Here is a 25,667-nt window from a genome sequence, read left to right as displayed (position 1 = left end):
ATTATATTTTTATTCATCTTTGACCTCTATACAGCCTCTGACACTGTAGATCACTCTCTATTCCTTGACACTCTTCTTTCTTGGTTTTTTTGGACACTATCCTATCCTCCTACCTATCAACTTTTCAGGCTCTTTTGCTGGCATCTTCATCCAGATGCTGATTCTCAAATACATTTATCTAGCCCTAACCTCTCTGCTGACCTCCAGTCTCTCATCTTCAACTGCCTATTGGATATCTCAAAATAGATGTCTCATAGACATCTTAAACCCAATATATCCAAAACTGAACTCATTATCTTTTCCCCAAAACCTTCCCCTCTTCCTAACTTCCCTATTACTGTTGAATACTCCTAGTCCCTAAGGCTTGCAATCCAGGTAATCATTCTCTATTCATTCCCATGCTCCTTATCCAATCTGTTGCCAAGACCTGTCAATTTTACCTTCTATGTACACCTTTCTCTCCTCTGACACTGCTGTCACCTTGGTACTGGTTCTTCTCACTTCATACATGGACTACTGAAATAGTATGCTTGTTGGTCTCCCTGCTACAAGTCTCTCCCCACTCCAGTTCATCTTCCACTCAAGCTGTCAAAGTAATCTTCCTAAAGTAAAGAGGTAACAATGTCACACACTTAATAAATACCACTGTCTCCCTATAACCTCCAGGGCTGAATATAAAATCTTGAGTATTCAAAGCTTTTCATAACCTACCCTTCCCCTTCAGCTTATAACCCACCACATACTGTTCAATCCAGTGATGCTGGCTTCCTGGCTGCTCCTTGAACAAGACAGGGCATCTCCTGACTCAGGGCATTTTCACTAGCTGTCTCCTATGTCCTCTTCCTTACCATATCTGCCTCCTGGTTTCCCTGACTTTCTTCAAGTCGCAGCTAAAATTCCGCTTCTTACAGGAAGTTTTTCCCATTCCCCTTTAATTCTAGTGCCTTTCTTCTGTTGATTATCTCCAATTTATCCTGTTATAGTTTGTTTATACATAAGTGCTTGCATGTTGTCTCACCCATTAGACTGTGAGCTCCTTGAGAACAAGGACTGTCTTTTGGCTTTCTATCCTCTGCACTTAATGTAGTGCCTGGCACATAGTAGGTGCTTAATAAATGTTTTTGTTGTTGTTCAATCATTTCAGTGCCATGTCCGACTCTTTGAGAACCCATTTGGGGTTTTCTTGGCAAAGATACTAGTGGTCTGCCATTTCCTTCTCCAGCTCATTTTATAGATGAGGAAACAGGCAAACAAGATTAAGTGACTTGCCCTGGTCATAGAGCTGTAAGTATCTGAGGCTGGATTTGAATTCAGGTCCTCCTGAATCCAGGCCTGGCACTCTATCCACTGGGCTACCTAGCTTCCCATTTGGCAGGACTGGGCAACCTCTATTCCTCCCTCTCTTCCCAACTGGAGGTCTTTGGAAGCCAGAGCAGCAGGGTGATCTCAGGGGTGCCAGGATAGCCTGCAGGTTATCAGGCAGGGAACCAAAGATGGTGTCAATATGCAGACCCACCTGCCGCAGCATCTCCTCCTTCATTGGGAGCCAGTGAGCCTGAGTTTGGATAAGCTTTTCTTGAAGCTTCAGGACAAGATCAAGGATCTCGACTTCAGACTTGTCCTTCATTCAGGTCAGGATGTTTGCCTCACAGATCACATACAGATGCAGGGCCTCCAGCTTCAGAGGTTATTTCCCTATGCTGCTGCTGGTATTAGCCATCAAAATTAGGGGACTTTAAAAAGTGCCTATACAGGCCTAGCCAATCACCCTTGAGGACACAAGTGAGCTGGGGGCCAACATGCTCCAGGGTTTTCAGGAAGTCATCTTGGTGGAAAGAATGGATTTGAGTGGGGGAGTCTTCCAGGGAGTGACTGCCCTCTGCAGGGGCATCAGGCTTGTCATGTAGTGCTCCAGGGGGATGACATAACAATGGGTGAGCTCCAAGACAGCCACAGAACCAGAGCACTCTGAACCTTGAAGAACACTTCCTCTGGAGGCCCTTCAACAGCCTCTTAATAGGTGTTTTATCCTTGTGTGCAGGAGGTACAGAGCCCTGGTTTGGTCTAGGGTCTTCAACTTTGGGAGTTTCTTCATCATGCCACAGTTTTTAAGATGAGTTAAAAGTATAATAGTTTTCCCTTGGATTTTTAACTAATGTCAAAATATTATATATAATTGAAAGTCACATGCATTGCACAGTACTTTAAGACTTGAATTATGGTAGATATTTAAACAAACACTTTTCAAGTGGTACTGTTTGTTCTCAAACTATCAAAATGTGTTACAGTTTAGGATTTAGGACTTCCAATAGTATCTGAAACTACCACTTCCATCTTAAGCTTCCTTCAAATCAAGCTATGAAGCAGTAACTTAGATTGATTAAAAAAAAACCAACTTAACACATTATAGCTCTACTTAAAGTTCAAAAAGAATTAACTTATTAACCACTGTCCTCTCTCTGAAGCGAATGGTTTCAGCTGCAGCTAGCTGCAATTTTTAGGTAGGCATTTATAGCATAAAAGGATCCAATAAGAATCAAGAAATAATGCCTGTCCACTAGGAACATTTACATTAAGACCAGAGCAACCAACACTGACAGTTTCTTTGTAATGGATTTATTCTTGCATTTAATTATTGCACTGCTCTTATTATCTCCATTACACTTGTGTTTAGAAAAGACTTCACAGCAGAAGCAGAGTTACAGATGGGCTATGAAGGATAGAACAAGAAGCAACCAGACAGGAAGCGGCAAATTATGCCAGAAATTGGGCAATAAATTGGAGCTAAAAATGGAGAAAGGAAGAACTGTTTGCTTGACTGTAGTTATCTAGTGGACAAGAGAGTAGCAGGAGGTGATTAAAGACACATTTCAATGTGAGCAAAATCTAAATATGATACTGGCAATAAAGTTTATGAAGTTTACACTTCTAGTGAAGTGGATGAAGCTGGAAGTCAGCAGCTAAAACTAAACTAAAAAATGTTAAAGTTAAAAAATAAATACACCAGCTGCACAATCACAAAAATCTCATCGAAGTCCAATGTGACTAATAAGCACTTCTCATTGGCAATAAACTTGGTCAGCAAATAGCTGAGAGAGGCTGAGCACAAGGTTCTGACTGTCTCTTCCACGGTTAACTTGGGCAAGTAGTTCACCTCTGGGCCTTCACTGTTTTGTAAATAAAAGCCATTTAATAAAGGATGTCATCAAGGAAATGTATGACAGAAAAAGATTGGCTAATCACCTGCCAGATGGACAACCAGTGTTCCACTGGTACACTTGTGATGCTGGAAGGTCTCCAACACACTGAGTGGATTAAGTGGTGACCTTCTGGGAAAACACAGACAAGAATCACATAGGATATGCAGGAAGAGATGGGGTGTGATCTGCACTGTTAGAAGCATCTCCCAAATTCATGAGATCACAGATCCATGAATATTTTGTTGGACTGGACCACAGTATCCTCACCTGTAAAATGATAAGATCCAAAGTTTTAGCTCACCCCCTCTGAAAAGGTAAAAATGACAAGAGACAGGACAGTCAATGTTGGAGAGGGTGTGAACAGGCACGCCAATGTGTGGCTTGTGGAGCTGTGACTTAGTCTAACTATTCTGGAAAGAAATTTGGAATTGTACTAAAGGAATAACTGAAATGGTCATACCTTTGACCTATTGATCCTCCATTGAGGTGTATACCCCTAGGAGGTCAATGATAAAAAGAAAGCCTCTATATACATACTAAATTGTTGTTGTTGTTGTGGCAAAGAACTAGAAAAAAGCAGATACCCATAAAATGGGGAATGGCTGAAGAAATTATGGCATACAAATACAATCAAATTTTACTGCACTTATAAAAAATGACAAAAATGACAAATTCAGAGAAACCTGGAAAGATTTATACAAACTGAATCAGAGTGCAGTAAGCAAAAACAGAACAATTTAGACAAGTATAATAATGTAAAGAAAAACAACTCTGAAAGACTTAACCAACTGTGAACAATCTAATAATCAATCATGACTTTAGAAAACTAGATGAAGCATGTTACCTATCTCTCTAGTAAGAAAAGTGCAGTTTCATATACAATCCTCTTTTCCTAACAGTCTGAGTTCAAATCCAGCCTCAGACACTTACTAGCTGTGTGACTCTTGGGCAAGTCACTTACCCTCTGTTTGCCTCAGTCTCTTCATCTATAAAATGTGGCTCATAATGGCATCTACCTCCCAGGGTTGTTGTGAGAAAAAAATGAGATAGTATTTATAAAACACTTTGTAAACCTTAAAGTACTGTACATATACTATTATCATTGAAAAGAAAAATGTTAAAATATTATCATGCTCTAAGAAACTGAATATGAATGATTAATATAGAGGAGCATGATAAGACATTATAAACTGTTGCACAATGAAACAGAATCAGGAAATATAGAGTTACTATCACAATGCAAATAGAAAAAAAAACAAAGCAATTAAAATTGAACGCTGTGAAATTATAATGACTAAGCTTGGCTTCAAAGAGATTTAAGAATTCACCTTACTCCTTTCAGTGCACTAGTGGGGAACTATGGATGTAGAATACTGAATATAATACAGGACTTGATTGATATTTAGTTTTTGCTGAACTTTTTTTTCCCTTTTTAAAAATTCTGTTATTGATCCCACCATTCTGGAGGGCAATTTGAAACTATACCCAAAGGGCCATAAAAATGTGCATACCCTTTGACCCAGCAATACCACTTCTAGGGCAATATATTCCGAAGAGATCATACAAATGGGAAAAGGACCCACATGTACAAAAATATTTGTAGCAGCTCTTTTTGTGGTGGCCAAGAACTGAAATTTGAGGGGATGCCCATCAACTGGGGAATGGCTGAACGAGTTGTGATATATGAATGTAATGGAATACTATTGTGCTATAAGGAATGATGAACAGGCGGACTTCAGAAAAACCTGGAAAGACTTCTATGAACTTAGCTCTCCTCAGCAACGCAAGGATCTAAAACTATTCCAAAAGACTCATGATGGAAAATGCCATCTACATCCAGAAAAAAAAAACTATGGAGTCTGAATGCAGATCAAAGCATACTATTTGCTCTCGTTTTTTGGTTTTTTTTTTCTTTCTCATGGATCCTCCCATTTGTTCTAATTTTTCTATACAACATTACTAATGTGAAAATATGTTTAATAGGAATGTATATGTAGAGCCTATATTGGATTGCATGCTGTCTTGGGGAAGAGGGGAGAGAGGGGGAGAAAATTAAAAACTTATGGAAATGATGTTGAAAACTAAAAATAAAATTGAAAAGTAAAAATTCTGTTATAAGAGAGCTCTCTGCAAGAAGGAAGGTTCAGGGATATATTGGGAAATGTGGGTGATATAAAAACAAAAGTTATCAATAAAATTTTTAAATGACAGGGTTATAAATTATCTCCAAGGTCTTTTCCAGCAGTAAAATTATATGATTTTTGACAATCCCTATTGCAAATTAGCACATAAAAAGTTTAATTTATTTTGTTTTTAAAAATTACATTACAAAAAAAAAGTGATGAGTATGTGGGCTGCACTGAGAGGCATAACTTCTAAGAATAAAGTGTTGGTCCTAATGTACTGTGCTCAGACTCAGGCCAGACTCAGACCATAAGAAGTTTTGTGTTCAGTTCTAGGCACACTTCATAAAGGACACTGATAAGCTGGAGAGCATCCAGAGGAAAGTAATCTCAACATTGAAGGGGCAATTATCTTAACTATATGAAGACTGGATGAAGATGGTGGGGGATGTTTAGGCTGAAGAAATTAGGCCTAAGGGACATGATAGTCATCTTCAAATTTGTAAAAGGTATCTATCTTATTCTGTTTGACTCCAGATGGGAGAACTAAGAGAAAAGAGTATTAGTTGCTAGGAGGCAATTTTAGGTTTGATGTAAGGAAAAACTTCTCTGTAATTAGAGGAATCAAAAAATGAAGTGGGCTACTTTGGGAAGTAGCAGGCTGACCCTAATTGGAACTCATCAGACAAGTGCTAGATTTACCACTTGTCGGGTATATTGTGGGGGCCGGGGGTGGGGTGGGGTGGGAGGGTAGGGGGATTATTTTTCAGATATTGGCTGGTGAGCACCCTTCCATCCAATTCATAAATTTTGTGATTCTGTGGCCTTCTAACAACAGCAAAAGTACAAGTATTCGACATTTTCTTTGATTTGTACTAATGAGAATGTTAGCTACAATTCTGTTTTTTTTTTTTCTAATCAAGGATGATGGCATCTTCTTTATAAGTTCTTCAGCCTGGCCACTGTTCTTTCCAAACACTAAAACCCTATAAGCAATATTGCACTACTCACAGCTATGTACACAGCAGAGACAATATCGATAGGGTTCTAGGATCTGGTAGTATCAACAGGAAATGTATTTTTAAATTACGCAGTAGGAAACTCAATTTTATAATTGACCAATCATGATATTCCCCAAACTGATTAATACATAATAATTCAGACTGCTTAGTAGATTAAACTAATGATACTGCCACCACACTTCATTCAAATATCCCTCTCTGGTATAAATGAGACTCTTGGGAGCTGGATAATTGCCTTGTAAAACAGTGAGATGGCAGTTACTGCTTAATTAACTTTAGTTCTCCATTTTAATAACTATTAGGACCTTTAAAAAAAAACCCCACAGTACATTAAAATTGCTAAAGTAGTATCAAGAAAACCTCACAACGTGATTTAGGAATTATAGTGTTTTAGTAAAGCTGGGATGAAAAGCATCAGTATATATCTTTAGAGAACAAAATTCATTGAAAAGCCTGGGCAATTGGTTTAAAAGTCCATAGAAATAAATTTAGGGAGCCCCAAGGATTAGCTAATTTAAGATCTAACAAGTCTTATATCTTATGAATTACTTTGGGAAACTAATGAATTTTTGTAAATTATAAAGTAATTATCTTGAAAGTCACAGGACAGTTGAGGAAAGTTAGTTAAGAGGTCTGAGCTGTATGTGCTAAGAGTATAATGCATATTTCATAAGCTTATATATTTCATGTCAAGCTTTAAACATGCTTAACATAATGTAGTGCACTGCTTACTAAAGTATGTAGTAATTAACTATGTGAGAAAAGGTGGTCAGGTGGAGAAAATGGGGGCAACATTTGGCTAAGGGACATTTGACTTGGGAACAAACAATACTTATAGCCTTCATAAAATCAATCCAACTTAAAAGTAAATTATAAAACAAAAGTTCAGTGTTTTCTTCTACTGGAACTATGTCCTTCTGCTCTCTCATCTTCCTTTACTGTTGTCTAGGGAACTGAAGCTAATGGCCAAACAAAAAAATGCCCTTTAAGTCCCGCCCCTGGGGGAATACCCACTTCTTTCTTTTTCCCCTTTCCAATGTTAACAATACTGGAAAATCAGTTGTACTCCTCCTTCCCCAACTCTCAGCCCCTGGGTCTCTTCTGTGTACCATCTTGGAAATAACTCCATTCCCAAATCTGAACTGTCAGAAAACCTGTTTCCTCTTATCTACCCCTTATTCCCCTCTTCCATCACTCTAAGCCCAAGCTCCTCTTGGGTTGATATAGGAGGATAGCAGGAGTTTCCCCTGCAAGTTTATGTGTTGGGGTAGGGATATTGTAAGAGAGCGTCTTTGGTTACTGGGATTCAAAGAGGGAAGAGACCTCTCCCCCCTAGAATTTTCTCATAGAAATTATGATGAGAGAGCTAGTTCCCTATTGCTAGAGTACAGCTATGTTACAGATTTGACCCTAGAACCACAGATTAGACAGGGTCATCATCCTTATTTTATAAAGAGAAAACTGAGTTTTGGCAATTTGCAAATGTCACAGTAAACCATGAGAGAATTGAAATTAGAATCCAGATCTGTGGACTTGTTCTTTTTTCTACTATATGAGAATGCAAGTAAAATTCTGACTCCTAACTTGGGAAACTACTCTTTATAAGAAATATGCATTCAGTATTGATAAATCATAGACTGCCTGTAGTTTCTATGTAGCTAATTTTTTTGGGGGGGGGCGGTAAATATCAGCTACAATTTCATCTATGGCCCTCAATAGTCTATTTGTCTGTCTCTCCTGTCTACAAAAGGCACTTTTGTGCTTACCTGAAATGGTAAGCAGTGAGGTACACAGGTGCTAGAGGGCTTCCTGGATGCCAATCAGATAAATGGCGTTGCCAAAGTGGAAGTAAGTGGGCAGAGGCTCCTTCCCACTAAAATTTATAGCCAAGGGGAATGAATTTAGCATTTCAAATCCACAGGATGTATCAAACTGTAGCTAGTTAGCATATGTACATTAGTTTCTACTTGTCTTTGACAAATGATTTTCAATCAAAAAAGCCTCTGTCTACTGGAGCATTTTCCTTAGTTACAAGTTCTCCCTCTTCTCACATGATTAAACCTTTTGAAATGTCATATTCCGTTTTATCCTGTTCTACATGTAAGGGTCAAGAAACTGACAAACCTTTCTGAAATGACTGTGTTCATCTTATATCATTCACCTGTAGACACATTGGAAGAGAGCTGGATTTGGAGTCCGAAGACCAGGGTTCAATTCTCAACACTGCTTTCTATCTGTGGGCAAATCACTTTCCAGGCTAGGTGGTTTCTAAGGTCTCTTTCAGCTCAAAACCCATCACCCTCTAGATCATAATCTCCTCCCCCATCAGAATATAAGCTTCTTGAGGGAAGGAATTATTTCTTGTTTTTTTGTCTATGTATCTCTAGAGCCTAGAACAGTGTCTGGCACATAGTAGGTAATTAAATAATTGTTTCAAAATATGGCCTTAGTAATCATTGGCAAATTCTTGACTTGGTCAACCTAAATGCAAATATCTTATTATGACTCAATAAATCCAGATAACATAGGGGTTAGTACTCATCTTTGTGAACAACTTCTCTGCCTCCATGAGACTCTCATCCAGATTTTATGTATTTTGGTATTTAATCACTTAAAAAAAAACACCCCAAAACCTTAAATTAGGAGAAGCAACAAATTTCCACAGCCAACCATGCTCCAAAACCAAAGCAAAACTATGAGAAGTGGTGTGTGAGCAGTGGATATTTTCCTTACATAAATCACGATTTACAATTTCAGGCAATGGATAGATGGGAAGATGTTTATCTGAAGAGGTAATGTTCATTGAGAATAGTTTTTTAAAACAAGTAAAAACAAAACTGCTAGTCCATACTGGCTCTGAAGGACAAGAATGTTACAGAAGCACTGAAGTCAGATGCCATTTCTTTTTAAAGGGAGTAAATGTAGCTTATCTGCTGGGCTAAGAGGTTTTTTAAAATAGGGAAGCCAACTGATTGTTTATACCTGGGTTATAAACAGATGAAATGTAGGCTACATTCCATGGACTCAACATTCAAGCAGATTTCAGACTTTCTGAAGCTATTGCTACAGGGTTAAATGCTTTTGTTCCTTCTCCTAGATGGTAATAAAGTGCTTAGCAAAGAAAAAAAAAAGAAATATAGCTAAACTGTCTAATTATGAAGTGCTTCAGCAAAACTGGATTTACTATATTTGCCAAAATCTCAAAACTTCAAAAAAAAATTTAAGCATAAGTGATACGTAGTAAGGCAGTGTGCTGGCATTGGAAAACAAATAAGTCTTGGTCCAAGAGGGAAGATGTCAGAATTTAAGAGCAGGTTAAAGGCTTAGAGAAAAGTGGAGCGGTGGCTAGAAATCGGGCCTCAAAGTGAGGAAGGCAGGTTCAAGACCTACTCTGACCCATACTGGCTATGTAACCATGGGCAAGATGCTTAAACTCTCAGGAGGGGATTTAATTTATTCATTCATCCAATTATTTGACTATAAGCAAGGCTTGTAGGCAGAACTGGGGGGTTGGCTGACGAGGTGAAAAATAGATACAAGATGAATATGTCATGGTCACTTACCCTCTAAGAACTTACAATGCAGCAGAGGAGAAAGGCATAAACAAAAAACTACAATACAAAGCAATGACGGGCCTAACAAGAATTGTATTTTAAGGGATAAGGCGAAATGCTGATGTGAAAAAGAGGGCATTCTTGCCTAGGTATCAGAGTGGAATTAAAATCATGTTATAGCTTTAGAAAAGGTGATACACTAAAAAAAAGGAACTATGCCAAATTCCTTCAAAACAAACTATGCTTATCATGGATTCCTCCTGTAGTGCTCCATCTAATACGGAAGCTATTTTTAAAAATTTTAAATTCTCCCATGTTTGTTGCCCTTATTATGTTTGGGTTTCAAAATTCAAATGTAGAGAATGTACTCAAGAATTTTTATACCATAGTTGTTTTATGAATATATTGATACCATATAATAATGTTTACACCTGTTTGCACTTTACAAGTCTTAAAAGCAAAGAAGGCTTACTGAAAGAAGAGTAAGAATGATTGAGTTGCATGGGACATAGATTTCCAAAACTTTTCCCTAATGACTTACGTCAAGAGAAATGAAACAACTTTTTAATGGCATTCAGCAATATTTATCTCATTAAATTATCAATACTGCTAAATTGATCTTTCAAATGAAATTGCATGGTGCAACATCATCAGAATTTTCAGTTCCAAACTCTTAAGTTAAAGTTTTCATTTCTAACCTCCCCCTCCTTAAGCCAAAAGTCTAAATTTCGTACAAATAAATAACAAAACGTATAGTTAACTTGATAATGACATGACAGCAATTTTAGGTACTAAGACAAAAAGTAATGCTACAATGGCTTTTCTTAATCTACATTCCACTATTCCAGCTTTGAGTATATTCCTCTTCAAAAAAATATTCATATATTCATGTTTGGTCCCCTGATAGAATGCAAATGCCTGATGAGTAAGGACAATTTCATTTTTGTATTTGCATATCTAGCATCTAGCACTTAGCACAGTGCCTGGAACATAGTAGGCACTCAATACTTCCAAAATGATAAAATTGCTGCAAAGTATAACTATCAAACCTTTCCCTATAGACACTCTCTTTTTTTATTTCTATTCTTCTGACCTACTATGAAGAAACTATGTATTACTTAAGTGAATCTACAAAAAAACACAATTAATCTCCAAATGGTCACCAGAGCAGGGTTCTACAGATGTCTGACCTTTGAGGACATCGTTTTTTCCCATGTTTTTCTTTTCTACTTGTAAATTAACAACACTAAAACTGAAATTAAAGACTATACGTACAAATTACAGCAAAAGTCAGCAAATTGGAGGATCGTCTCTAATGTATTTTTATCACTGAGTTTCACTTCCAATGAATTGTGCTATTTCTTCTCATTTCACATGTCTATATGAAATAGGTAATATATGTAATGTTACACACATGTAATAATACATTCAGATGAGGTCACTGTCAAGCACGGTTTTAACTACATATACCCCAAAATATTTACAGCAGCATTTTTAGGATAGCAAAGAATTAGAAACAACATATTTGCCCATCATTTGGGAAACAGCTAAACAAATTGTAGTACATGAACATAATGGAATATTACTGTGCTTTAAGAAATGATGAAAGTGATGAATACAGAAAAGCATGGAAAGACTAACATGAACTGATGAAGAGTGAAGCAGAGCAAAGAAAAAAATATACATGATTACAATGCAAACATAAAGAGTAACAACCACAAAGTGAATGCTGCAAAATCATAAAGCAGAAGGGATACGAAAAGACACCTTTGCTCCACCTTTGTAGAACTGAAAAGTTCACGGCTGTGGAACATTAATATATTTTCAAAAATTTTTTGGTGTATTGATCAGTTTTGCTGATTTTTTCCTCTTCTTCCTCTGACTTTAAAAAATTCTCATATGAGATGGCTCTGTGGGCAGGGAGAGAGGAAGGGATGCTAGGGAAAACTTAGACAATGTGAAAACAAAGATAATGTGTTTTAAATAATTTTTAAGCAATAAAAAGTTTAACATTTGCTAGTTACATTTCAAGGCATTTTTACTGTATATGGAACATGCATTTGTATAGCCTTAACTATACTGTAAAAATGATCCCTTTAACTTCCCAGAGACTCAGTTTCTTAATTTGTAAAACAAAAGACCTGCATTAGATGACACCAATATTTCTTTCAGCTCTAGTTCTAATCAGAGGATTTTGTCATGTTAGTGTCTAAGTATAATATTTTTATAACTGTATAAATTTGTTAATTAAAATATGCCATAATAAAAGCGTGTAAAAAAGCATAAATACATTATATAGGAATTTATTCATAGTATCCTTTCAAACAAATCTAGCTCCTTTTCCTACTAAATAAACATATATGTCCAACACATAGGACTTAATAAATTCTTGTTGCATCAGTGTCAGTTAATTTAAGTTTCTCTCACTAAATATTTGGCTCAAAACCTTAACTGGGGAATTGTAGGGAGAATTTTTAAAGTTTTTAGATCCTGAATTCAGATTTTGCAAGGCAAACAGAAAATCTTTTCAGCTTACCTACTTCAGTATTGAGCTAGGGCTTCCATCTATTCATATGCAAACTAGGAAAAAACAGAATTTGCTAAAGCTCTCTCTTAAAAAAAAAATTTTAAAAAAAACAACTTCCCCTAGATTGGTGAACACCTTGTAGTAAATAGATGGAACTTGCTATGATGAAAATAAGAACTTAGTTTTGATAGATCCATAACCACTAATTAAAGGAAAATTTAGAAATATGTGGATTATATTCTTAACCACTGAGAATCATGCCATGGAAAGCAAAATTCTCAGAGAATATCCTTACTGACATTTTCAGAGAGAATACTAGTCTGGATGGACTTCTGATTTGCTCCAGGGTAATATTTCCTATGTTCTTGTGGTACCTCCTTATAAATCTTAAATTATCTAGCTTAACTTTCCAAAGCAACCTTTAAAAAGTTTTGTCTTTTTTAGGAAAAAGAAAAAAACTTGAATAATCAATAGTCATCCCCAAAGAATTAAGGAATAAGGCAAAATAACCTTTTGTCTGCTAAGCAAAGTATTTAAAGTACATTAGCCAACTTGGTCTCTCCATGCATTAAGAGATATTTCAGCATTTTTTAAATATGGGATAGCAAAAAGAGCATTTACCTAGCAAAGAGAAGCCAGATTGAGTCCTAGCTTTACCCTGAGCAAGGCTCTTTATTTCTCTGGACCTGTTTCCTTTGTTCCCTTTCTAGCTCTAAACTTCTGTGAACTATGTATTATAGGAAATGTAGATTTACCTACTAATAGAGAGCCATATTTTGTAATATAACCTTTCCTACTTCTATTTTCAAAACACTGGCTCCATCCTAAAAAGAAAAAATTAAGTAAGCTTTTGGCTGTTTAAAAAGGAATACTGTGTCACTTTTTGTGCCCTTTTAATTAACCTAGATAGTTTCTCCAAGGGTAACACAAAGAATACACTCCTACATGGAACAAATCACAGCCCCTACATTGGTGAAATCCACTCTTTCTCAGACCTTCACATATTCCCTGGGCATAACATCTTACCTCTAGGGAATGGTCACAAATGACTGAATTTCCCTTGTTTTCTAAGTCTCATTTCAGGATCAAATTGAAGTGAGGCACAGAGGGACAACACTAAATACTTTCCTCCCAAACTGGAGATGCCTGGTATCCTTATGTTATTATGATGTAACCTTTTACCTGAGGACCTTAAAAACCTTACAACTCCATAAGCATTGGAGGCAGCAAGATTAAGCAATTGGCTCTCCTTGGTATTTTATTTTCAGACTAACCTTGTGTAAGACCAAAAAGATGTGTATTACATTTGCAAGAGAAATTCATTTCACAGAGGAAAATAAATTGAAGCTTTTTTTCCAAGGTTAAAATCCATTCCAAGATACAACTCCACCCACTGCTCCAATTAGACCATTCGTGAATGGTGAGAAATAAGTCAAAGAAAAGGAATGCAGCTATACTTGAGGCCAAGAGAGGGGGGTTCAGGAAAAGAACAGTATATTTTGGCATTAGAAGTGAAATGGTTTTTCGATGAGCTATTATCATCCCCATTCCCTACAAATGATGTCCTTGGAGCCATGCCCAAGATCTCTGGTATCTTTTAAAGCAGTTTTTAAATGTTATGTAAACTCGTCCGTTAGAATCCATGCCATGAATGTTTCTGCTGTATTTCTCAGCTATAGATATCAAATATTCATAATCTTCCTCCAAAAATAAAAGCACCAACAATAAAAGAAAATGGTACTGTAGTATCATACAAGCAAATATGACATAAAAATGTTTAAGAAATTTCCAGTTCAAGAATTCCTATACAACACATTGAGTTTTTAAATAATAGAGCTCAGTCTGAAATATCAAAGTGTTTCATATTGTTTCAAAATTGTTTCAATATGAAATAAAAACTTAATGTGAAGAACTTATACAGTAAATAGTTTTTTAAAGATATCTGGTTTAGAACAAACATAAAATTCAATGTTAACAAATCAAGAGTAACAAAAGTCAAATTAACAGGATCTATTCAGCAAGGATCTTATTTTAAAGTCTGATAGGAGCTTAACAATACAAAAGCATCCTACTGATTCAGGCCCAGCAAAACTTTAATTAAGAATTTTTAGTTAAATCAGAACATACTCACATACCCTGCTTCTGTGAGGAGGCAAATGACAAGAAAATAAGCTGGTATCAGCGATTTATTTTAAATACAGATACATTTCCAGGATATGTTCTACCATTACTACAGAGTCAGTTTAATTTCCTACATCATGCACAATGAGAGATGATGCTTATTTTATTATATACCTAAAAGCTGTAATAGACTCATGCGTAACTATGTTCTTACATGTGAAAGTGCTCATCTTTTTTAGTGTTTAAGTTAATAAAACATTTTAAGAGAATTTTTAAAATGTTTATTATGAGACCAAGGAAGGCACTGTAAAATCTTGAATCATAAAAGTAAATTACATTCAATATGCTAAGCCCGTTAAGGGATGAAAATATAAGTTAATCAATAGTCAATAAACATTTATTAACACTACGTGCCAGACACAGTGCTGAGTGCCGTGGATACAAATAAAAAAATAAATTCTCTGCCTTCAAGGAGCTTACAATCTAATGGGTAAAGTTATTTTCGATATCCAGTCATGTCAGACTCTGGGTGGCCCCATTTGGGGTATTCTTGGCAAAGATCCTGGAGTGGGGAAGGAGGGGATGGAGAGACAACACACAAAAGAAAGCTAAAAAGGAGGGTGGGAGGTGGGAGATGATTAAGGAGCAAAATAAGTACAAAATGAGTGGGAAATGAGAAGTCTCAGGAGATGTCAGTCCTCTTTCCCTCTTTAAATGGAGTTCCTGGCTCCACCCAACAATCAGAGGGACAGAGAATATGGATGAGAAGTAACAAGACTGACTGATCTTACAAGATGATATTTCCCAGTGTGGAGTTGTAGACAGCACAATGACGAGAATGTATACTAGTGAGTTCTGAGTTAACAATAAAATTAAGGAATCAGGATATTTGAATACTTTAGGTTGGAATACCATAAATTGTTAAAGGAGATAGATTATTATACATAAAAGAGGAATAAGGTTAATATTTCAGAGAAAAATATCAAGTAAGAATTTTTCGGTAAGAGTCTGTTAACAAAAGTCTGCTCATGAAATAAACATTCATTCTTGAAACTAATGAAAAAAGAGGTATGGATTCAGTAACAAGTAGAAAGAATGTCAAAGCTTTATAACTGGAGATATTAATAACCATGCTCATTTAGCATTTTACAGGTATCAATCATGACAGTCTATTATATTTAAATGGAGAGATGTGTGATAGTGAAAAGCACACAGGCCCTGAAATCATATTGCTTTTTGGTTTAATTCCCACTGTTACTGTTTGACCTGGTAGGAGTTACATAACATTTTGAAGCTTCAGTTTTCTCACCTGTAAAATAGGATGCATTAACCACATTGGACGGCTATGAGGAAAGTACTCCGTAAACTAAAAAACTAGGAACTATGGGATGATAAAACCATGCCAAACACCTGCAATTTGTTTTTTGAAACACCAAAGGAAATTCCAACCTTTGACTTGATAGCTGTCTTAGAACTGCCCAAGGTATGGTACAATGGAAAGAACATTGGCTCTGAAGTGGGAGGCCCTGGGTTCAAATCTCACCTCTGGGGTACTACTTACCCGTGCAATCTGAGTTACTCTGAGACCTTTCTGGGCCTCAAATTTCCTCATTTGTAAAAGGAGGGTTTGGATTAGATGGCTTCTGAGGTCCCTTTTAGCTCTAGAGCTATAATCTCAGGTGACTTGTCCAGGGTCTCACGGAAGATTTGAGCTCGTGTCTTTGACTCCAAGGCCAACACTATTCATTATGCCCCAATGTGTTGTAAAAATGGTAATGATAAAAATTAAAAGGAATCATTGACACATGTAGCAGTATTTTTATGTCATCCTATGGATATTAGCTATTTCACTGCCACAGTGACATTCTTATAACACAGGTCTAACCATGTCACTCCACAGATCAGGCAGATCCAACACTTCCACTTGTCCTAGGATAAAATACAAATGGCTCTACTGGGCATCAAAAGCCCTTATGAATCTGGTACTAGTCTATTTTCCCAGATTCAATGCTTTCTTATCACACACTCTTCATTCTAGCCAAAGTGGTTTACGTGTTCTTACAGGCAGAGTGTCACCTCTTCAATATCGGTGATTTTATCTAGGATGTACCCAACTTCTTAGAAACCTCAGCTTCCTCCAAGCTAAAGTGCTAACTCCTCCAAAAGCCTAATCTGGATCCCTACTGTTGTAGATTCCTAATCTAGATCCCTACAATTTTTTGTTTCCTCCTTAAGTCTAAGAACTTACTTTGCATCTTTATTTGTTTAGTTATTTACTCCTCTGCGCTCCTGCAGTTACCTAAAACAGACCAAGCTGGGAGCCATGCTTGGTGAATGAGATCTGCTATCCTTGTTTGTTTCTAAACATTACAACATTGAAGGTAATTACTTCATTTTTAAGCTTTTTATTCTAATAGTAGTGAATAAAGGGTTGGAATCAGGAAGGCCTGGGTTCAAATCCTACCTCTACATATACTATTGTCAAGTCACACTAATGTGGGCCACACAGTGATTCATGAAACAAAGATTGTAGGATGTTGTTGTGAATATGCATGAAAGGTTTTCACATTAGGTCCTACATTAATGAAATCACACCAAAACTTGTTTTTATAAAATTCCATCACCATAGACTGTCAACTTAACAGTCTTTCTAAGAACCTTTGGGATTTGCTATAGCTATCTAGTTCACCTTCACTTTTTAAATTAATCCAAAAAGAAGAAAACTGAAAACCTAGAAAGATTTATACGAACTGATACAAAGTGAAGTGAGTAAAAGTAGGGGAATAGTGTACCATACTGTACACAGTAAGAACAATATCGTAAGGGTGATCAACTGTGAATGACTTAGCTATTCTTAGCAATACAATGATCCAAAGGACTCATGATGAAAAATGCTATCCACTTCCAGAAAAGAATTAATGGAGTCTGAATGCAGATCTAAGCATACTATTTTTCATTTTCTGTATTTTTTTCTCCCCCTCCCCCCCGTTTAGGTGTGTGTCTTTTTTCACAACATGACTATTAAGGTAATATGTTTTACATGATCAAACATGTATTATATCAAACTACTGTCTCAGGGAGGGGGGAGGTAAAGGAGGAAGAGAAAAAATGTAGAACTCAAAAATGTTTTTAAATGAAATGTTTAAAATTATCTTTACATGTAACTGGGAAAAAATAAAATATTATTTTAGAAAAAAAGAAAACTGAACCCAAGTTAAAAAGTACTCCCCAACCCTTACAACATTAGTTTAGTTTAGTTATATTTAGTTTAGTTATTTTAGTTATTACAGATAATCATGTATTATCTCCTACTTTGTTCAACTCATAAGCAGAAATCTGCCAATTTTCTTTACTAATGGCATACCTAAACTTGGAACTAATAGTCCCAATGAAATCAAATGGGCATGACAGAGACTTTTTTCCCTCACAGAAAGCAAAATAGTCCTGACTTGAATTAGAACATGTGAGAACCTCCCTGAGGGAAACTCATCTGCCTTTTTTTCCAAATTATCAATGTTCTCAATCTGCCTAAAGGTCTAAGTACTACATAGAAATTAGTTAAGGACAATTATAATGAACCAAATCAGAAATTACTTCATAAATGCTTCACTAATGGCTTTCTATTGAAATGTCTCGATACTTTGAGAAGTGATTTTAAAATATTTAACAGCTAAAGTTGGTAAACTGAGTAATATTCATCAATTGAATAAATTCCATCCTTCCTACAGGCTTTCAGGATCAAGAATTTGATGATTTAGCTTAACTCGATATTTTCATTTGAAGTCTGTTAGTATATGTTTTACACAGTGGTTCCAAGATTGATGGTTATGGGTTGGATTTTTTACAAAGCTAGTCTTTTGATATACTAAAAGGTGCTGGCTAGAATAACTAGGGTTAAGTAAACTGTAAGTCTTGTCAATACTCAATACCAACAAATCCAACAATCCAACAAAGTTAATTGATCATTGAGGCAATTACTTGAGTTCACAGACTTTAGTTTGTATATAAATACTAATAAATTTAAAAATATTATTATTTACAAGCATGCTACTTAAAATACTTTGAGGTTCTTAACTCATATTTTGTTTGTTGTAAGTAATGCAAAATAACGATCTTTCTCCCAATCTTGGATTCTTAAATGAATGTGAATACTCCCAAGAATTAGAATAGTAGCTTTTCACAGGCTGAAAAGGAAAGGTTTATAATGAACATAGAAAACAATTCATCTCAGAAAAATATTCAACCAGTAGTTGTTAAAAATCAAGTTTCAAAACTTGTTTGAATACAGATTAAGATTATGGTACAAAAAAAAGAAAAAAAGATTATGGAGCAATTTTCATAATAATGAAGTGATGAAATACATTTATGGAAGCAAAACAAAGTCTTTTTTACAATATCCCGGTGTTTAGGAAGGTGACACTTTATAGACTTACAAATTAAGTTCACCTTTACCTTTTTCTGCTATTAAGACAAAGTGTCTCAATTAGCATTTTTGTTACTCTTTAGAACAAGTTTGTACAGAATTAATCCATACAAACATAGCTTTCTTTGAGAAAGTTACCAATAACTTAGCGAGACTTTAGATGTAGAAACATTCTTTCCAAAATTAAGTTTATAAATACATAAGAGTCTAAAACACAGTTTTAAATTTAATATTTTAAAGTTATACTTTATATTTAAATTTTTAATATTTAAAGCATTATCACAAATCTCAGTAACACAAAATTATAATTTCATCCATCGCAAATGTCTTTCCAGTACAATTAGGAAGTATACAAATTAAGTGAAAATTACCCACAAGTTTTGAAGGAATCATAAGTCATAAGGCAAGAATCAAAATATTGCTGTGTATTCTGCTTTCAGATGCTTTGACAATACTATTGCACTGCTAGCTGTAAAGTACAGTAGTGCAATAAAGTCAGAGCATTCGTTAGCAGTATTATCATAAGAAATAATATAGAGAGAACACGGAACACCCGTTGAGGTTTTAAAGGGTATATAACATTTACAGTAAAGTTGCCATTTTGAAATGAAAAACCCCAAAATACCATCATCATGATAGCCCAAACCAAAAAAAAAAAAAAAAAAAAAAAAACCAAACCACCTCAATGTGGATAAAAATTGGACTCAAATGCCAACTTGGTTATATAATACAATGACCTGTCCACTCAATAATAATGTCCTATCAGAAGCACTGTTTTAGAGTGGAATTAAAAAAAAAATGTCACAAGGGATCAAAGTACACACGGTAACTACCACTAATGAAAGTTGTAAAAAAAAAAAAAAAATTCAGTTCTGTTAGGATGTAAATTAAGCGTGACTGAATACTATACAAAACAACCTAACTAGACTTTTTGCTCTCTATTGCAATGAAACTCCTTTTTAAATACTAAAAAACCAAATGCATAGTTAATACCATTAGGATGCACAGTTTTTTCATATTCCGCCTACCTTTCCAGAAATTCCTGCAGAACACTGGACTTATCATCTCACCTCTTTTTGTCTTAAGAGTCTGGTGAGAGTAATCAATAACGTGTCCCTTTGGTGTAAGCAACAAAAACAAGTGATAGTCTCCTTGGCATTCAATGAGTCAATGTGTATTAAAGAGTACCTTGTGTTACTACTCTAGTCAGTTACACCTTTTTCTGTCTCTGAAGAAATTTTAATAATTTTAAACATCTTTCTCTCTACCATTCCTGCCACATTCCCCTCAGTTTTAATAGTAGGAAAGCATATTCATTTCCCACAAACTTAAGTAACAAAGTAATGGGCAGGAGACAAAACTGGTTTCAAGTAACTGTCATCTACTTCCTTTGTTTAAGGGTAACTAACCCAATTAGAAAGCTGAAGAATCCATTCAAAAGGCAGCTGTGGGAGCCCAGAAATGTGACAGGTATCACTGGCCAATGCCCTTTTAACATTGCACTGCTTCTTGTGCAGGATCACTAGTAGTACAACATAAAAAGGGCACTAGACAAATACCACTCAGTCAATAAGATGTCCAATCATACTAAAGAAAAAAACAGATTAATGAAATATCAAATATTACTGTGCAATATGCACTACTAGTTCATCCTTCCTGCTACTCATTTCAAATAACAAATACTTTTGTAATCATAATCAACAGAGCTAAATCTTACTCAACCTCCTCTTTATGGCACATCCATCTGTATATATGTAGAATAAAATCTACTCAGCAGAAATTTCCTGCATTTAATAGTTAAATAAAAGGGATAAAATGGTTCACTATTACATCAGGAATGATCACTTTCTTTAAATCTCACAGCACACAAAACAATGTTAACACCAATATTACAAATGTTAACATCCATTATTTTTACCATCAATTACAAAGATCAAGCCACTTGCTATCCAAGTCTATGGCAAAGCCTTTCCTCCCAAGAGTTAATACCAAATCATGAATACTATGATTTTTCTTTTCTGAGGTTATCTGCTAATTAGACTAAGTTATTATAGTAATTTGAAGTAAAAATTCCAGAGTTTTACATAGTAAAGTTTTACATAGTAAAGTATTATTTATTTTTAGCATTATAGGAACTAAAACATTTAAAACCCATAATGTTTCTCAAGATTCACATTCAAAACCTCTGGAAAAAAAGGAGCACCATTTTTAATCAGTTACATTATTTCATCAATAAAAAATACTAAAAGGCTTGAAAGCAAGGATACATACAATTCCACGGACTCCCAAATCTTATTTTTCAGATTCTATAACTCAATTTAAAAATATACAATTTTCAAGAAATTTGAGGGGAAAAAAAATCAAATAAAATATGATCTTCCTTTCCTCCTCAATAAATAGCTACCCCTTCCCAATCCTACCCTCATAAAAAAGTTTTCCTAGATAAATCTGTTCCACACAAATACTTAAGACCTTGTACTCTAATTTAGAGTTAAAAAAAAAAAAAGGATTAAGACATATTGGAACTAAACCAGTGACCATTAAAAATGTATTACTTGTAACATCTAGCAACAAAAATTCAGTAAAAATATCTACTCTGAAGGCCAAAATTAAGGGACATAGTTTTAATATGTATGTCTGTTGACAGTATTATTAGATGTCTTAAAAATATTTATTACATTCTTGGAAGAATTTACTAACCTAAAAATAAAGTCTTAGTAAACAAGCATTTATTAAGTGCTTACTATATGCCAGGAATTCAAAGAAAGGCAACAACATTGTATCTACCCTCAAGGAGCTCTAAAAATAATAATGCCAAAAAAGCTTGACACTGTGTTTGAAAAGTATATTAAGGACTGCCTCAAACATCCCTATCCCCAAGATCTGGGTGAGAAAAACTAATTTTAAGAGTGTTACAGAAAGAAATTAGAAAACACACAGACACCAAACACTGGAAGTTGTGCCATTTGTAAAATAGAAAACATCACGCATTTATAAAAAATAAAATAATAACATTACAGCTAAGCTGTTAAATTTCTGTACCTATTTGATTTTTTTTTTAAGGCAGCTGGCTTTACTAACTACCCTGTCAGATTCAAAAATTTTAATCAGTATCTTGAGTTTAACTACTTTTAAGTGGATTTATCCCAGAAAAGTTAAGAATGATTAACACCATTCTAAAGCATAAACAATACAGAGAGGTTAGAAATAAAATACCATGCAGGAAAAAAGTTTAGCACAGAAAACAACATTTATATTTATAGAAGGCAAGAATTTAAACTTTAGCAGTATAATTAAGCCATATCCTCTATTGGAAACCTGAACTGAGACAATTTCAAGCTGTATGTGAAATATTGCTTATATCACTCATGAACATTCATCTAATGAAAATGCCTAACAGTTGAACCGTTGTCAGGGTTTACTAAATATACCCTTGAAATAGTACAGAAACATATGTAATTCAGTGAGGTGACTAATCCACAGTGGCAGAATTAACTTACCAAAACTTACCTATTTAAAAACTTACAAAGTAGTTCCTAGGGTCAATTATCGTGGTTTGGGGCTCTTTTTAACTATGGCAAATTCTTTAACAATTCATACCTTCAGTAGGAGAGGTGCTGAAATGGGTAAAGACTAGACAAACAAGCCTGTACTAGCTAAACCAAATGTTGCAGGGCTGTTTGTAAGCCTCAACTGCTTCACCTTTAGTGATTCTTCTGCAACAGTAAGATTTATCTCTGTAGAGTCCTTCAATAAATGTCCCTCATAGTGCAGAAATTATTCCACTCTTCAAAGAATTTACTAGTTCAATGCATGAAAAGCACAACTGTTTATAAAACAATTACATAAGATAAAATTTTCACTTTTTGACTGCAAGAAAATAATTTCACGAAGCTAGAAATAAACCTAAATTAATTTAAATGGAAAAGGACAAAAAACTAGAAAGCTTACGCAATGCCTCTGATTGGAAATCAACCCACTGCCCAATACAGAACCAAGGAAAGGGAAAGTCCTTCATAAATACACAAAGGATGGTAAAAATATACCTTCCTGGAATAAAAACAACTTAAAAAGTGATAACTTAGGAAGAAGTATCACAATTACACCAGGATGGAAATAAAAATCAATAGGCACCTTTTTTTTTTACAAAACATAGAATAAATACTATTGGGCCCCCTCAAAAGAGGTTAGATTTTTTTTTTTCCCTGTGCCAAATGGCAGCTTTACCCTATAAGCAGAAGTACTGGAATGAGCAGGGTTTCACACTTCGGTCCACATCATACATACTTTTTTTTCATCTTTATCCCAAGGCTTTCTACTACTTAATCTCTTCTTATCTCATGCTAGGTTCTCTTGCTCACAGACATCTTCTATCCCAGTATCCGCTCCTTTTTCCACTTCCAACTCCTCACATTCTTCCAAACCACACCCTAAGTTTGGAATAGTCTATTCTTTTCCATCTGCCAGATTACTTTTCTTTCTATAGCTTCTCAAAATTTATTCAAAGGAATCTTTTCCTGCTCAGCCAAAGGCTTCTGTTCTAACAATCTAATCTCAATCACCGACAGAACCCTGGGATTCCCTGCCCTTGGTCTTTGGGTCTTACCTATTTTAAAGTTGACTCAATTCACACTCAATAAGGATCTACAATGGGCTATGTTAAGTGCAGCCATAAGTATCTCATTATGTGCTGCGGTACTTGGCTGTCAGCGTTGGTGTTTTCTAAAAGTTTAGTAACATCACATTCTTATTAATTGGGAACTGAATAAAGTATTCATTAGCTGATAGAGCTTTTATGTGGAAAAGTAAAACTGCTGTTTCGTTTCAAAAAGAATCTAGTATGTGAAAAAAATCTCAAAACCCACTAAACTTGGCTGCATTTTTGACTACAGCATAAATCTGATAAAACTCATCTAATTCTCACTACCAATATTTTTGAAAGTTTGAGAAACGACGGAAGAACAATAACTCAAAGAACGGCTTTCTAATTATTTGATACAGTAATTATTCAAAATTAACTACCCGGCCAGTGAATATTTGAAAGACTGCTGGAGATAGAGGATTAAAAGTTAAAACAGTCGGCGCCACTACACCTCCCACCTTAGTCAAGGCCTCAAGTTAAAATACCTTTGTAACGCTCTAAGCGGGCTGCAAAGGGGATGGGAGACAAGGGAGAGAGGGGGGCGGGGAGCTGCTCCTCCCTGGATCGCCTCCCCCACCCCCGCTCGTGCCAATCAAGGCGTCAAAACGAAGCCTGGGCAGCTGCTCCGAGGGGGCAGGCAGCACATGCACCCAAACTGCCGAAGCAGCAGCACGGAGAGACGAGGCGAGGCGAGGCGAGGCGAGGCGAGGCGAGGCGTGGCGTGGCGGTCGGTGGGGAAGGAAGGTCGTCTCTCCCGAGAAGCTCCCGGTGGAGGGGGGAAGTGAGCGAGGGGGAGGGGAGTTCAAGCCTGGAATCCCCTCCCCCCAGTGCACAGCGCACCCCCCGCCCCACGGGGAAGTCAGCCTGAGAATGAAGACGGGTACCGTGGGGGAGGGGAAAGCGAAGGGAACAAGGAAATGTGGGGAGGGGGGTGGGGAGAGGGGTGGGAGAGAGGAAGAAAGAGGAAAGAAAGGGAGGGCGCCCAGAAAGGGAGGGAGGGAAGGAAGAAAGAAAGGGCCTCTAGCTTGGCCCCCTCCAGCCCGCCTCAGAGACCTCCCCCTCCACCCCAAAGTTACCCCTCTCCTCGGCGGGAGTTGCTTCCAATCCAGTCCCCTCCCTCCCACTCCTGGTGATGAATGAAATCGACCGACGGGGAACGAATGGTACGACCCGCTCCCCACCCCCCACCCAGCCACGGCCGGAGGGAAGGAGAGTGCCTTCCACTTCCCGCCGTCCAGCACACGCCTCCCTCAGTCCCTCCTCCCGACGCGGGGCAGGATTCGTGAGCAGATCCATGAGCTCTCCTCCCGCCCCACCCCCACCCCCGCCCCCTCCAGGGGGTGTGTGAACTGAGCAAGCGGAACGGCCACGTTGGAAATAAATTGGCCTACCGGAGCCCCCCTGCGGGAGAATAAGTGGTTCAACCCGAAAGACAATCCATGCCCCCCCCCTTTCCGGACCCCGATTCTTCCCACCGCCCCCCTCACCCCCATAACGTGTGAATGGATCAACCCCGCCCCTTCTCCAGGCACACAGAGACCGATCCATTCACACCTTCTAGGGGGAAACCCGGGACGCGGGCTGCACCATCTGCCCCCTCCGGGAGGGGAGGGAATACTCGGGCTACACCATTCATGCACCCCATCTAGGGAGATGGAATTCCACGGCCCCGAATCCTCAGCATCTCCCGCCATTTCCCTCCCGCGTACCCCGGATGTAACTCGTTCCCCGCGGCGGTTAAACGGGCCCCGGCGGTGGCGACTCCCTTCGGCTCGGGAGGAGGGAGGGAAATCAAGTATCGGTGCAGCCAGAGTCCCCCAGAGTTCCCAGATACTCTATCGTGCTTTCTCCTCCTCCTGGTGAGAGGAGTGCACAAGTCCGTCTCCTTCGCTTTGCACTCACCATCACTTCCAGCTTAGTGACCGCCGCCTCCATGTTGAATAGTTGACATTCCTCAGGCGGCGACGGCGGCAGTGGTTAAGCCCTCGAACCCAAACGATGCTAGCACGGAGCGTCCCCATTGGACAGCTGTCACTCAGCGCGGCTCATCCATTG

At 37.0% G+C, this 25,667-nt stretch overlaps 1 protein-coding gene across 1 annotated transcript in view; it reads right to left on the bottom strand.

The window, feature by feature from the left end:
- SKA2 (spindle and kinetochore associated complex subunit 2) overlaps positions 1 to 25,642 on the bottom strand; it is a 54,198-nt gene extending 28,556 nt beyond the window's left edge. The window contains exon 1 of the mRNA XM_036757863.1: positions 25,515 to 25,642. Within this exon, the coding sequence (XP_036613758.1) occupies positions 25,515 to 25,547 (33 nt within the window). The 5' untranslated portion in view covers positions 25,548 to 25,642. The remainder of the gene's footprint in view (positions 1 to 25,514) is intronic.
- Positions 25,643 to 25,667: the final 25 nt, after the last annotated feature.

The sequence above is a fragment of the Trichosurus vulpecula genome, chromosome 4 (genome assembly GCF_011100635.1).
Source record: "Trichosurus vulpecula isolate mTriVul1 chromosome 4, mTriVul1.pri, whole genome shotgun sequence".
NCBI lineage: Eukaryota > Metazoa > Chordata > Mammalia > Diprotodontia > Phalangeridae > Trichosurus > Trichosurus vulpecula.
This window is presented reverse-complemented; position numbering and strand designations above follow the sequence as displayed.